Source organism: Solenopsis invicta, chromosome 14 (genome assembly GCF_016802725.1).
Source record: "Solenopsis invicta isolate M01_SB chromosome 14, UNIL_Sinv_3.0, whole genome shotgun sequence".
NCBI classification, from domain to species: Eukaryota; Metazoa; Arthropoda; class Insecta; order Hymenoptera; family Formicidae; genus Solenopsis; species Solenopsis invicta.
In genome coordinates, this window is record NC_052677.1 from 12,817,691 (window position 1) to 12,833,737 (window position 16,047).

General features: G+C 42.8%; 2 protein-coding genes across 9 annotated transcripts in view; one reads left to right on the forward strand and one right to left on the reverse strand.

Moving 5' to 3' along the window:
- Window positions 1–16,047, reverse strand: part of LOC105201108 (steroid receptor RNA activator 1) — a 94,365-nt gene that overhangs the window by 43,014 nt on the left and 35,304 nt on the right. The gene's annotated exons all lie outside the window — the stretch shown is intronic.
- Window positions 1–16,047, forward strand: part of LOC105201110 (DNA N6-methyl adenine demethylase) — a 58,066-nt gene that overhangs the window by 32,184 nt on the left and 9,835 nt on the right. For 7 of the 8 annotated variants that reach the window (XM_011168996.3, XM_039457125.1, XM_026137923.2 and 4 more), the window contains exons 3-5: window positions 1,987–2,061; window positions 9,963–10,193; window positions 13,880–14,111. In XM_011168996.3, coding sequence (XP_011167298.3) covers window positions 1,987–2,061; window positions 9,963–10,193; window positions 13,880–14,111 — 538 coding nt within the window. Of the gene's footprint in view, window positions 1–1,986; window positions 2,062–4,261; window positions 6,056–9,962; window positions 10,194–13,879; window positions 14,112–16,047 lie in introns of those variants that run through there. The other variant, XM_026137924.2, reaches the window with a different exon arrangement.

Genomic DNA, 16,047 nt, shown 5'->3' on the forward strand with positions numbered 1-16,047 from the left:
TCAACTTAAGTGCACTTTTTGATGGTATCATCTAAATCCCAATTTTACAAATAATTTATTGTGAAAAGACTTGAAAAAATAAACTCGCGCGATTTTTATTTTTGATATTTAGAAGACTATTAGCTAATCATCTAATTGTGCAATTAATATGCGTAATTCCATTTTCTTGATAGTTGTTTTTACGGTGGCTAGGTTGGGTGACTTTACTAAAGTTGCAATATTTAGTCAATTTACAATACTAAAGTCAAATATCTTGACAATTTTATAACTTGATTAACTTTTTTTGTACTGTATTATCCAAGTTATAATCATTTACGTTGCTTGTATTGTTTACATGAAAAAGATTCGTGTAAATATAATGCAAACAATACATAAATAATCCATGTAGATATAATCTTGAAATTTACGTCACAACCTTGGTTGTTTTCCTCAGAGTTAAGCATTTACGCGTAAAATAGAAATAATCTGCATTACGTGTATCTTGCGTAAACTATGTTTTCATCTATTTAAATAATAATCTATAGTTTATAGAAGTTTCAAGCATCAAAAATATTGAAAATTATATTCTGTTCTTTTTTTATTTTTTATGTTATATATATATATATATATTTTTTTTTTATCTATACTAAAGTCAGATATATTAACGATTTCATCTTAAATAATTTTTTCTATATTGTATTATCCACTTTATAATAATTTATGTTGCTTCTATTGTTTATATAAAAAGATTCGTGTAAACACAACATAATACTAAAAAAATTTATGTTGATATATAATCTTAAAATTTATAGTGCAATCCTGATTTTTCTTATACGTGTCGATAAAGATGATATATTTTCTACAGATTCTTACCATACGTTTTGTTGAGCGAACGTATCGTATGTCGGTAAGCATGACTCTCTAAAGATAATGCAGTTTTCTGCACACATTGCATGCAACGTATTTTTATATTTTCATTCTTGAAGAAATAATATTTTTTTAATAAAGTTGCATATTTTTTATTACAACATAAAAATATTATGTCTTTTTCTGTAAACTTTGTTAAGCTACTACAATTTAAAGAAAAGTTCAGAGATAAAACAGTAATGTTACCGACACTCAAAATGTCTTCTATATATTATCTTATGAGATACGCAAAGTTGAAAATGCAGAAGATACATCTAAATTTACATCTGTCTAAATTTACATCTGAAAACTTCACGTTTTTTTTTTCAATAACATGCATATAACAATCGCAAAATAACAATAACAATGGCTACGGTCCACTTGACGCTAGAAAGTATTTTTTGATTGGTCAATTTGTAAAATTCTTTGTAAAAATCTTTCGATTGGTTAATCAAACGCTTCGAAGCATTTGTAGCATGAAATGGACCAATATATCGCGTTTGTATGCATTGTGTTTTCATTGCGTCATTAGCATGACGCATTAGACAACAATATGAAAACTAAAATTGGATTATAAGACATCTTTAAAAAAACTAAAAGACATTGTTACAATACATTTTCAAAAATAGTTTTAAAAACATTTTTTACACATCTTAAAGATGTCTCATGATCAGATTTTAGATTTTGTGCCGTCCGGGACAAGAGTAATGTAATAAATTAGAGTTTTCACAGAAGCAGAACACTTGTCGATGTAAATAATTTATGCCGAATAGGATAAAAAGATCGAGATATACGAAAACGTCGTAGGATAAGTGGCCAGATTAGGTCAACGATCTATGCAACTCGGATGTGTCTCTCCATCCTAGAATAGTTCGAAACACTTTATATACACCGCGCGTCCAGAATCTAATCTAACACGCTCCGGCCATGGAAGCTATACTTTTATTACCGGTTCTATTGAACTTAACGAGGTCAATTGAGGCGATACGGTTGCCTTGATTTTACGATAGCCGAACGCGATGCGGCGATAAACGGCGATCCCGCCGACCGTAAATTGTAATCCACCCGCGCGTTTAACAGCTCCCCTTTTTTGGTTTTCAGCACCTGTACCACCTGCAGACTGGTGAAGGGACGTTCCGAGAACGCGGGAGGGGACGAGGCAAGGGCGCCACGAGGGTGAGTAATGCGTCTCGATTTAACTCTACCTTTCCCGTCATAATTCAATTCATAACTTGACAATGTAAATGGTACGTGGTACGACTGATAACTAAATAGATTCCTCTAAAATGGATCTCTCCCAACTTTGAAGGCTCGTACTAAAATCGTGGGAATAATTGGTGTTACATTCGCTTATTCTTAGATACCGTCTGCGGAGCGTAAAGATTCAAGGATAAATTAAGAGTAATTGCGCGAGCCGCGACGCCGTCATCAGAAATAACCGGGAAAGTTACTGTTAATTCTGTCGAGGTGGATCGATGGCCGGTGATCCATGTATTCGCGATATTCTTAATTGCCAGAGACGCCGCGCCGTAACGTGTTTAGCCCTACCTCGCTGACGCGGGCCGGCTATCTCTCGGTACCGGCTGTACGGAGTTTCAGAACTGATATTAAGCAAGGTGGTATTGATCGACGCACGTTGCGCCTGTCCGCGTTACTGCACCGCCATGTTTAAAATCCGCTTGTGTGCCTTAAGCCGCCGCGCGGACTTGAGACACGCATGCGGCGAAACGGCGGACGGCGCGCGAGGAACTTTACTTCGCCTCATCATCGGATTTTTAATTTTTTTTTTCTTTTTCGTTTTTTCCGCAGACGATACAGTATCAAGGATATTAAATTTCAATTGGGCGCTGCCTCAAAACGACTTGATAATATGAGACTCGCTCGACACGCTCCTCATCGCTTCGATTACGCTCGGATTTCGCTCGCCGCGAGGCAAGAACGAACGATAATTTCCCGTTTCCTTTCTTGTTGTCTTTCTTTTCCAAATTATCGTTATTCACTGGGCATTTAGCAGCCTGAGGAAATCGGCCCAACAACCCACGGAGCCTTTTCCTTATCTAATCTGTCAACACGTGGATAAGATAGCACCACAACATTCTTGTATAACCGCCCTGGTAAAATGAGATAGGGCCGCACTTGTATAGCCGTCTCGAACAAACCGCGCCTCTCACTTCCTTTTCTCCTTCAACGCTTCGTATTTTTTTCCTCTCTTCTTCTTGTCTTGAATGAACTTGCAAGTCGCATTGCAAGTAATACGTACGCGCACGCATAGAGATGCGGTATTCTAAAATGGGAAGAGAAGGTACACAGGCGCGACAGCGTGCCGCTGCACAAATATAGTAAGAAGAGAGTCTCTCGACGGGCGCAGATTGGCGAGCTAAGGAAGGCTTAAGGGTAGATCCGTGAGGCGGTCTTTCGTGGACTCATTTATTAACGTCCCTGCAACTTGTTGCTGAGCTCGTTGCCACGCCGTCGTCGGCCCTTTTGTGACCTCTTTTAGGGCATCTCTCTAGCCGCGGTCTTTCGGTCCTCTTAACGACGCCCGCGGAGGCATGATGAGTTCTACGGTCGTATCGATTATCAGCTAGCAATTGAAATCGATTGAAACATCTGTCTTTTTTCCTTTCCGAGTTACATGGAGGGCACCGGACGGGCGAATCCGTCCTCCCTAAGCGACCCCTAAATCAAACCCTAAACTTAATTCGGTGACCCTGATCGTTCCAAGTTTCAAGTATGAGAACGCGCGCTCGGACGATCGTTTTGCGATCAGTTCCATAGAAAATTATGATGTATCATTAACTCCGATATTTCCGACTTTATTCGCTCTTGATGTCTTCGCGCGAGCGCAAAGCTCTTCGTTCCTTCCGCGATACATAAACATTTCTCCTGACGGCGGCAGGTATTCTCTTGCCCCACCACCAGAGCCGTGCTCTACCCCCTCTGTCGCGTCAACCACCTCCAGTTACAATGACGTGCTGGTGAACCATCCCCTCCCTGTCGACGTCGTCGTCGTCGTCGTCGTCGTCGCCGTCGCCGTCGCCGTCGCCGTCAACGGCGGCGGTAGCGGTGGCGGTGGCGGCAGCGGCGACACCAACACCAACATCGGCCCTATTGCTCCCATCGTCTACCTATGGAGAGCCATAGCAATTTCGCGACACAAGTTGTGTTTTTTCCTTTCTTCTTTCTTTCGACCTCACTGTTGAAACACGACGTCCCGCCGATATTTGAAGCGTGTTTTTCTCGTATAATACTCCGATATTTCTTTCCCTCTTATTATGATTCTTATTATGATTATGAACCACTATTATGGAGTTTAATCTACCTGTACTCGTAAATAATTCCATAAAATTGCCATATTTATGATATTTAATATATATACGTAATATTATATATTATTAAAATATATCATACAGTTAGAGTAGAGTTAGCTGTCCTAATTAATCTTCCAGTCTTGTGAGGACTTATGGAAGTGCATCTCACCTGGGAGAGATTAGGCGATGTAATAAGGTTTTATGTCAAATAAATCTATACTGTATCTAAGACTAACTATGCAAAAGCTATCCTAATCTATCGTTAAGTCGATGGGGTTTTCTTTGTATTTTCTCTTTTTTAAATATCGAAGAAGACACATTGGAAACAGTTGCATACGCCAGTTAGCTGGGAACGCCAGACAGTTGAAAACACCAGACTAAGAGAGTCGGAGAAAAACAAAAGCGCAGAAAGAGAGGGAATGGAAGGACACGAAGAAGAGCGGGGGGTCATGTAAAATCGACACGAGCGTGCACGAGCGTTTCCGAGCGACGCGAGCTGTTCTACATGGAAGAAACAGCAACGGCCGTGTCGTTGCTTCAATGATGGTGAGGTAGAAGCCTGTTTACGCGTTCGAGGAGGTCGAAGTGGAAGAAATGGTTGACACTGCGGTCAGGGATCCGACTTGCTCCAAATCGCTCTTAAGCCATAAGGAAAACAATATGAAACAGTCAAATCCGACCATCCCCCTTATCTTACTCGCTCTAATCCTTCTTTGGCGTGTCGTTGGAGAGCCGTGAGATAATCCGTGTCAGACGGCACACGAAAATATTCTATCTTGCTGATATAAAAGAAGTTAGATATCGGCAAGCGAGTGTCGAAACCGTAGATAGACCGAGCGTAAAAGCGTGAGAAACTGAGGATCACACAGAAGGTGACGGAGGAAGACAGAGCTAGAGCAGGAAAAGACAATTGTGTGAATCGAAGAGCGAAAGAGATACGGCAACTGCTTTTTTTTCTCTACCTGAAGCATTGGATACGCTCACAACTATTTTTACACTACTATGACTACGATCGACGTCTAAACCTCACGTAAAAATACCGGGAGTAAAATCTTCTTTGGTCAAACAACTTCCGGTCGTACCGCCATGGCAGAAATCGGCACGTCGCGAGGAGATGCAGGAATTTGCGATATCGCGCTGCGATAACGCGCGACGCGGTGGCCCCAGTGGGGAGATAAGGGGAGGCGAGTCGTGGGAGAGAAACAACGAGGCACGACCGCGCACACCCACACGCGCGATTGCGCGCTCGTGCTCGCGAATGGGGAGAGAAAGAGAGAGACGAAGAGGGAGCGTAGAAAGGTGGGAACGCAGTCGGTGAGCGCGAAGAGGCGCGAGAGGAAGAGGAAGAGGCAAGAAAGAGAGGTGGCGGGGAGAAGGGATGGCGAGCAAGAGGGACGACGGGCGGAGAGGGAGTACCGGAGGAAAAGGGAGAGGCGTCTCATGGGAGTTATTCGGCGGATCGCTCCGCGACCAGAGTGATCTCTCGTGAGTGCTGAGGGCGATCGATTCGATCGGTAGTCGAACGAACGAGTTTCAGCGCGGTTTGCTTGTATACTTGCGACGCGAGTCCTCTCTTCCTCGGTTGGAAGCAGTTTCTAGGCACGAGGTTACCTCTTCTCTGATGTGTGAGTGTCCCTGCCGGTAAATCGGGGAAAGGAGTCACGGTGCGCGCGCGGAGAATAAACGTAGGGAACGACATATGTACATACATACGTAACTTGGCTCGTACGGAGTCGAGTGCGAGTGATCCGATTCGAGTTTCAAGTGCTTCCAGACAAGATTTTAGAAGAGGAAGAGTAAGGAGGAGGTCAAGTGTGTTTCACGAACCATTGGCCCGCAAAGAACATCGTCGTGAGGAAGTGAGTCTCTCTCTCTCCTTCTCTGTTTCCCTCCTTCATTAATTGTACGATGAAATTTTTATTTTTTAATTCACCTTTTAGCGTCGAAGGTGTACAATTATGGGCACGTGTTCGGATCGCACTTCCGCCAGCAACTCGCTGCTGCGTTCCCGCTTCTCCCCGGCCGGCCGGCAAAACCCGATGAATTTTTTTTGGACTATTTTCGATACCTATCAAATAAATTGAAAAATCAACAAAGATAGGAACACAAAATACGACGAATATCGTCGTTATCGATGTGCCAGTCCGATTTTATATTTTTGGAGAGCTTCGACTCAAACGATAGTGCCGTGGATCACGGTGGTGTCGCAATATGATTCCTCCACGATGTGGAAAAAGAAACCGGATGATTCATGAAAAGAACTCGAGTTTCTGAGCTATTCGTATACGTGATTGTAATGTCAATCGTTCATGTTCTTTTTTTTTTTATTCGATTTCACGCGTTATATAAATCTAAAAAATTGCAATCAAATAGGTTCGAAACAAAGCTGTAAGTTTCGAATCGGCCTTTTATGATTCAGCCTTTATGTTTGCTCCAAATCTTAAACTTTATTCAAAATCTTCAGGCTTAGACGTTGGCTGTTGAAGTTTTTTAATGCGCGAGTCCTGCATAAATCGTCATAACACTGAAAGTTTTTAGTTAATTATAACTAAAATAATTATGTAGGAGGCCCAAGCATGATAATGGTTGTTGCAAAGCAACATTTCTGACAAGCACAAAAAAACATTAATATCAAGTAAACAATTCACTGTTTCACGTACAAGCAAAAATACAAAATCTTGAAAGAAACAGAATTTTCTCTATGTAAGTAAATTATATCTGTTTAAGATAATCAAATTCTTTCAAAATTGCTTTATACTCTTGCTTATCCATAAAAACAATGAGTTGTTCGTTTGATATTAATTTTTTTTTTTCAGTAAGTTAAACGTACGCATATAATTTTTTAAATTCAGCATAATTATTTTCAGATCTGTATTTCAGCAAAATTGTTTTTTCCGTGAATGAGTCGCAGTATATTATAATTCTATCGCTGCGTTCATAAGGATTACATAAGACAGCGTCGCGACTGGTATCTACGAAACGGGGGCCCTTGCGCGTCAAGGACCCAACGCCGGGCGCGAAACTCGACTTCATGAACTGCGCTCTACCGGTTACGCAAGCCGGCATTCGTCTATCGTGATCACGGAATTTAGGTCAAACGACGTGTCCTCTACCACTATCGGCGGTCCGACGAAACGTCACGAATTCCGCTCGTTTATTAACTTTTTGCTGTTCCATCACTGCGCGCGCTAGTAGCGAGCGCGCGCAAACCAGACGGTGATCAAGGTGATCTATAACGGAGAAAAATATACGCGTTGACCTGCGAGTAATGCGATCGATTGAGCGGAGCTGCTCGTATGAGACGCTCGGGAAAGAATAAAATATCCGCCAACTTATCGGAGGCGCAATTTATTTACAGAAAATTCATTAGAGTTTAATAAGTAGGAACTCATCCAGAATTCGAAACTTTTCAAATCTATTATTGTCCAAAAGTACAGCACACTATTCCTTCTTTATTACTTTATCAGCTGAAATCGATTCTTTGCGTCATTCCATGATATATATTAGTGCGGAAATGTCAGGTGACTGAATACGAACGGTATTCGAATCTCAAGATTAAATTAGTTAGTCAAATAGCGAATCTTTCGAATTAAAAGTTCGAACTTTTTGAACTCGTTTTAAATTCGGAAGTTTATTATAATTTAAACCTGAAATTTTCTAAAATATTAGAGTACTTTCCATTTAGTGAAACGAGCCGATACACTCGTCATTCTATTTTGCTTGATATTCAAAGAGTATGACAAAGACGGAACGACACTTGTGTCTCATTAAATAGAAAGCACTTTACTTATAATTAGTGTAGAAAAGAGAGTACTCGTGAAAAACTACTTTTTATTTTCAATGCATACCGCGTTCTCAATTTTCTTCATCATCCAAAATCTGAATTTCAGACATCGCAGGTCGCTTTTTGAACGCTCATATATATATATATATATTTTTTTTTTTTTCTTTTACTTCGAGTTATTCGAACATCCAATATGCTTAAATTTTTAGTGCGAGTCCTACTTATATGTCTGAGACATATGTTAATATTTTGTGTCAATGTACCCTCTTGAATATTTTCCAAGTAAGATGATATTGAGAGTTGTGTCGCGTTGTACAGAATGTTTAGTGGAGAAGCGCGAGTATCGTATGCGCTTATACTTTCATTTGGTTTAAGTCAACAAAATGTGAATCACCACGAGTGGAATGGCCGACGCTGACGTTGAAATCGGTTGGTGGCGGTCGGTCAATGGCCACGCGGCAGCCACGTGGTTTGACAGGGCTTCATGCCCGATTATTTCCAGAGCTCTCGCTCTGAAACACGAGCTCCGTAGTAATTGGCAATCCAAATCTGTCAACATTTGCGCTAATCTCTCGACTCGATTATCATTGTAATGAAAATATTACAATCGATGAGCCTCCAACATGTGGAAACATTGGCGATGATCGATATTCTATTGTACTTCCCAACGTATTGTAAATGTAATATAAATGTTTACAATTTATTAACATCGATCAAAATCAATCTTCTTTCTTCCTTCGAATCTTGAAAACCCCACGCACGAATGATCCTGGATAATTTGGCTATTCGCCCTAATCTATGTACGAGACGGTGAACCGCAACAAGATCTAAAATAAGTATGAGAGAGTACCGGCTAATTCGAATCGTGTCTTTCTGAAAAAGGTCAGTCGTCTTGTCTTACACTTTGTTAATCGATGATTGACGTTTCAAAGAATCCATCATTCCCATTTAGACGTATTCAATGAGGATCTCAAGTGGCGTCGGCCCTCGTGCACGGGGAATAAAAGCGGGCCTTTTCCATTTTCTTCTCCTTCTTTTCTTCCCTTTTATTTAATTTTACGAAAAATGGATCTCGCTGGATTTATAACGTGAGAGACTTTTTGTGAGAGAATTTATAACCGTGATTATATATATTACGTCTTTAGGATTGACACTGATGGTTTCTGACGTTCTGCTAAAGGCGAAAGAACAGTGCGAATTGATATCTTTCGTTTTTATAGCGTTGCATACGAACAAAAATTTCGAAATGCTGATCCAAGCGTCTCTCGGCGGGTGACAAATGCTCCGCAAGGGAAGGAAAGGAACTCTCCTTGCGAGCTTAGCGTGGGTCTGACTCGGCAACGTCCCGCCTATTTATAAATCGATGCATAATATAATACACATTTGACAGATATCCATATATGTGTGTGTGTGTGTGTGTGCGTGCGCATCGAAATGCAAAGGCGACTTGGGACGTTCGGCGGCAAAATGGCCTTGAAAAATCGGCTGGCCAAATTGGCGAAGGGAGATATTCGTAGGGGGAGACAGTCTAATCATCGACTTGGTTGACGATGCTTGTTGAACTATGGAAACCGTTTCAGCCGCCTCGGCCTACTTAAGCCGTGTCGTTATTTTTAGCATTAGGGTCACCACTGCCGTATAGCTGGCTTTAGTACCATCCTTTCTTCCTACGATTCGAGTCTAACTTTCTCGACCCTTCGCGACACGTATCGTTTTCATGGTGTCGGTCTCAGTCACAAAGTCAATCATAAATTCGATTCACGAACTTATATATTTTAATCAAAATGTCCTTGCGACGTAGAATTAACGGATCTCTAATTTAGAATAAATTATGTTGGGACCAGATTTTCTCGATTTTTGTATTACCGTGCAAATGTACTCTAGAGTCTACATTATAATTGCTTTTCGAGATTACAGAGTTCTCTATGAATTTCACACATTTGCGAAACACGTGCGATAAATGCGACGAATGCTTGTTGCAGAGTTACCGGAAAATCGCACGGCAGGTCAACACACCTGATAGCGCACCAGCTGGTCTCGGCAGTCCGCAGGGTGGTATTGGCGGTTTGCAGCAACAACACCAGCAACAAACGCAACAATCTTTGCACCAGGCAGATCCCATGCAGCAGACCAAGGACAATCTCAATCCCGCGGCGAACCAACAAACGGGCGCCCTTAGAAACGGGAACCCGCCACCACCTGTCGTCTCTATGGTAAGTTTTAAACCTTCCTATCAAGATTGTTCAGATTACGCGAAGGATGATCGATCCCCATCGTTCCCTGTTTTGTTATATTAAATACTGTTGCGATGAAAAAAAAAATCAAAACTTAAGACAAGACATGCCAGATACGCGCCCAAGATTTTAGACGTCCAGTTAAGAGATCGTAAAATTGAAAAGGCTTTACAAAAATCGTCTTATCAAGGATCAAATCGGGCTGGTTAGGACATGTAGAGACAATATTAACGTTCGCGGAGCGACGTTGCTCGCGACGGTCCATGACTGCAAAGGAATCGACTGCCGAAATAGCGGCGTAACATGGAGGGCAAGGGTAGACTACCGGCAGACAGTGAGTGCGGGGGCGGTGACCGGCCGCCAACGCGAATCAATACCCGCAGGAACAGGAACCACCGACCTACCGAGAGGGACGGAGAGAGAAAGAGAGATAGAAAGAGACGGAGACAGAATGAGAGTGAGAGAGGGGAAGAGGAGAGCGACGTATCCCGGGGACGAAAGGAGAGAAAGAGAGAAGCGATGAAAAGCGAGCGGTATCAAGAGGTGGAGCAGGAGTAACGATACGATAGAAGCCGGCAAGGGTAGCTGCTCGCGTCGCAGGGGTACGCCACCGGGGGTAGACCCCCGCCACCGAGGGTACACCTCCGCGATTCCTATATGGAGATTCACCTTTGATACACGCTGCCTCGTCGTCTCCTGTCGCCCGATGTTAATATTTTAATTATTTTTGCCGTCTTTCATCCTCGCGGATCCTTAAAACGATCGCGAGCGCTGGGACTCTCAATGACAAATGAATCGTCCACGTGCGAAACTCTCACATGTGCATTCTTTAATTAAATAAACGAATCGATATATTGAAAAGAGAGATACCGCGTATTGCAGTGGCAATAAATAAAAATCCGTAACCTTGCAACTGAAGCGCATTTCTTTTTTTGTTTTGTTTTTTGCGCTCGTTTCATCACGAATCTCATTTTTCACGTAACGTATGTACGTTGGACTGATAGAGTATTAAACGCCCCTGAGACAGGCATCGCGCGTTTTATTATTAGTTACGCACACCTGATGATTCGTCATTGAAAGGCGAGAGATGAAAGAAAAGTCGATAGGTTTCGATGAAAAAATCGCGTCAAAAGTCGCAACTAAACATTGAAGCACATAATCACGAGATACTATTAATTTGCCTGAATCGAAATAGTCAATTAATCGGAACGTTGCCATATGCAGTATGCAGTCGCGATCTCATCTTAATTTGCATAACGATATGTTACGCGTAAGCGTCCGTAATGCGTGCGTACGTACAAATGTCTATCGTTAGCTTTATCATTGCCGCAACATCGATATCGCGTCCAGACGAGCGTGATAAACTTATACACTCGCGAAATACGTCACGGGCAGGAAATATCTATTTGTACGTTTCGATCCCTACTCCGTGTTGCGTTTAAACGCGAGGGCAGTCTCATTGATGTCTAACGCCCGGCGTTAATTGTGCATTTCGCGCGTTCAAACGCGACTATATCCGACAGTGGCAAACACGTTCGGTGTCGCGCGCGACACGATAATTGCTAATGCCGCGGCGATAAAGGAATCAACGTTACGGCGGGGCCGTTACTCGTCGGAGCGCCCAATTATGCAATAAACCGAAACCGCGAAATGCCACCGTCCGATCGTTGGCGGTGCGCAAATTGCGAATTGCGTTCCCGTTGCCACATACATGCGGTTTAGCCGCACGCGAGCGCTCGCCGAAAGCGAGAGGGACGAACGAACGGCACCTGTCCGCGTGCATCCCTTTCCTCCCCTTCCCTCGCCTCTCTTCTCTCTTCCCCGCATTGGAAATTCTCTCTTCGAAGAGAAAGAGAGATAGAGAGATTCAGGCACTCATCGCGTTACATCGATCAGGTAGTAAGATCGGGAAAACGGGAGTGGGCGAAAAGTGGCCGGCCAGCCGGCGGCCGGGGTCGACAAACTCTCCCGCGAATATAGTCACCGGAAGGGCAACTTGGCTCTCCCGAGGGTCATGTTTGGGTGCTGTCACAGAACGTTCCGTTTTATCACGCCGGGGTCTTAGGTTGCCCTAGGTCACGATGCCACGAGAACGGAAGGATTTTCTCCCCGAGGGAGAGAAAACGCGCGCGCGCGCGCGAGCGAACGAGCGTACCCAAGTGTGTGCGTATAAGATGGAAGAGTAGGAGGATGATACCGAGAGAATCCCGTGCCACGCTTGGCGAGACGCCCGGCTCTTCGACGCTATCAGCCTCGACCACAAACACCGATTCACGGCCACTATGAAGGGTTCTCGAAGAGACAGAGAGAGAGAGAGAAAGAGAGAGACGACTCTCTGAACGACCGAACGTTCGGCACGGGCCGTTTGTTTCAATACCTCGTACGCGATAACACGTCCAATGTCAGACGTTTAAGGGATCATATTGTGCACTTGCTTCTTTCTAACGTAAACTCTGTCACACCTTTTATGTGTGCACGTACGATACAAACGTGAAATGCCTTCACATATATGAGGGTGTGCTCCATTTTAGCGTTTTAGTATTTTGAAACACCGCGTGTGTAATCACTCAGTGGGGATTACTCGGTAGCTAGGCGTCGATTTAGCAAACGAAACAGATAGGACTCCTCTCAGCCGTCTAAAGACCTAGATTACAGTTGCCAGCTCTGTGATGTTCGGAGACTCCGCTTTTTCGAATAAATCTGAGGTTCTCCAGCAAACGGAAGAAGTCTATAGCTGGCTGTTCTAAATTTTGATGACCTCTTTTCTTAAAAAAGTAGTAATCACCTCTCTGGTTTTCAGGGGGAAACCGGTTTATTGAACGAACCTTCGGCAGGATTTGATCGATTCTTTTTTTCCTTACTTAATTTAGACAATTTGCGTAAGTGATTTTGATTTGCGGCGATTTCGGGCAGAAGAGCCGTCGATCTGCGGCGAAACATTAGTGCAAAAATTGGCAATCGTGGCTTGCGTTACGAATATTTAGCTCGTTCTCGAGACGGGACGCATCGTCGTTCGTCGCGCGCGCGTATTTTACCGGAGCAACCGCTGCGTGAGCGGATGACAAAAGATCGGCCGCGGTAAACGGACGAACGAACCAATCGTCCTGACTCTCCCTTCTCGTTTTGCACAAAGTTTTACAGTCTGGCTGCGAGGTTGCCGGCTTTCTCTCTCCTCTCCTTCGACTCGCATCGCTGCGGACAGTTCCTCTCTGCCTCCTCGCCGTGCCTCCATACGTCCTTTTTTTCTCTCCAACGCCGTCTCCGTCGCTCCATCCCCGCTCGCCGAGCTTCCTCTCTCGTTCTGTCTCGCCGACCGAGAACGCGGGACAGGGAGGCAAAGCCGAGAGAACGGCCGGGGCGAACGAAAATAAACGAAAGTGAACTCGCACAGCTCCATTTTTACGCGCGCAGCGCGTCATTTTATCCCGGACGATTACCATTATCGTTATTATTTATTACATGATAAAATAGTTTTGAAAAAAAAAATATATATATATGCGAGTATTGTACCTAAATTTCCGAAGCAGAGTGCACAAGATAAAATGTTACCTCTGATATAGACTCCTTTCAAACTTTGGTCCTCGATCATCGACGCGTTAATGACAAAGAAAAGTTCGCAGTCTGGAGAAAACGCTAAACGATTTTTCTGTTCCCTCTGTACGCAGTCACCCGGGGTGATGCCATTTTATGGTGATTCCGGTACCGGTTTCCGTCCCGCAGCTGGATTTGGAAATACGGTTTGGCATCAGGGAGTTGGCGCCGTTGCGGTCGAAACGTCACCAGCACCGTGGCCACCTCAACAATTCATTCAGCAGATACCCGCACCAAATCAACTCGAAGAGTTGAGGTATCACACTCAGTATGGCACCGCGGCATCACCCTATCATCCTCAACCAGGTGAGTGATTCAAACGAGAGCGACACGAAGCAGGCAATGTTCGCGTGATAACTCTTAAATCATTCACTCTAAAAAAAAAAATACATACACGGTGATTATTAATGACTGTTCCCACTTTTTACCATAGGAGCACCCATTTGTAATTTCTAATATAATAATATGTTAGAAATACGTATCCGTCGGTAAATCATGCTCCTATGGTAAAACGTAGAAACAGTCATTAATAATCACCTTGTATGTATGTGTATATATATATATGTATATATATATATATATAAACGTGTACGTAAAAAGTTCTTGAACTAGAGTCTTCTTAAACTACCGTTTTCTTAAATTACACAGAAAGACCAATTTTGCTACAGTATCTAAAAATTTATTTGAATACAGATCCGCAAATAATTGTACTAGTCAAATTAATTATGCAGAACAATTTAACTGGTTGACGGAATGTTGAAACTTTTTACTGCTCATCATGCTTGAACGTTTTTCATTATTATTTTGGGCGTCCAACAAAACATTATTTTTAAATCTGTATCCAGCTAAAGATATCTCAGCAAAACAATCATCCATGTACAAATTAACAAAAAGATGGCAAAAATTGTAAAATGAGATGAGCCATGAGTATTGCCTCTAATGTCGAGGCATGAGACACAGAACCTTGCTCTTTGTCGAGAAACATGCGGGTCGCATAGGGCCTAAAGCATCGTTAGGATCTCAAGTGCTTCTCATTTAGTCTTCTTAATAAGAAAACGAATCTTGAAAGAATTTAATAATCTCTTAAACAGACATAATTTGCTTACGAGAAGTTAGCAAATTATATGTCTGTTCAAGATTATAAATTCTTTCAAGAAAATTTTATATTCTTGCTTATACGTAAAACGATGAATTGTTGATTTGATATTAATTTTTTTTCTGTATATTGATTAACAAGAGAGTCTATATATTTTCTATGTACTAGAAATTAATTTTACATACATTATCTATTATGTGCTCCCTTATTTAAAAAAAAAGTATGATATAATTGGCTTTGTACGCGTCAAAGCTGACGTACGAACATGAAATTTTTTTATAATATAAATCAATTATCTTTTATTATAAAATATAAATCAATTATGTTTTTCTCCAAACATTTATAGCATGAAAAATTTTTGTAATAAATTAATTAAATATATATATTATAAGTAATAACAAGTAAATGATAGGTTACTCACTACCCGTCGCCTCTTATGGGTGCCCGACACCACCCAGGTCGGCTCCTCCTCTTGGAATTCTACGTAGTTGCTCGAGTTGCTTCCCCATGGCACTCACACACACACATACACGCGCGCGCGCGCGCAAAAACGCGATTTCGCGAGCAAACGACGGTGCGCGCGCGCTTACTAATTACCAAAGCGCAACGAATACAAGACTAATTACGCGGACCGATATTTTCCGATTAAACGTGTCGCGATTCAGGACCGCCTCGCTTTCGTCGCGTCTCCGTGGCGTCTCGTTGAAAATTTTGATGGGGACTCCGGTTTACCGCGCGCGGCACGTTAGGGTTAGGAATGCCGAATTGAGGAATGCCGGTCGACCCTTGCTTTCCGTGCATGCGCTGTTCACCGCGAACGCGCGTTCTTTATAGATTACTTCAATCAAATGCGTGTTTTGTTCAAACATGCCCGTGTAAGCAGATCAGAGATTGAGATTTCTTTTTTTTTCTGCGTGCGTTGAACGCGCGGCAACGCGTGCATGGAAAGCAGTAACTGTACGACGCGACGCGACGCGATGTGACGATTCGTCGGAAAATGCAGAGAGGCGGAGAAGAGCGATACAGAATTCAGTATTCAGCACAATAATAGCACAATTTTCGATCGCGCGAATATCGCGAAACGCATATTTTACTCAGAAAAGATTGCTCGCGACTTGCTGTTACTCGAGTACGCGGCTCGCGACA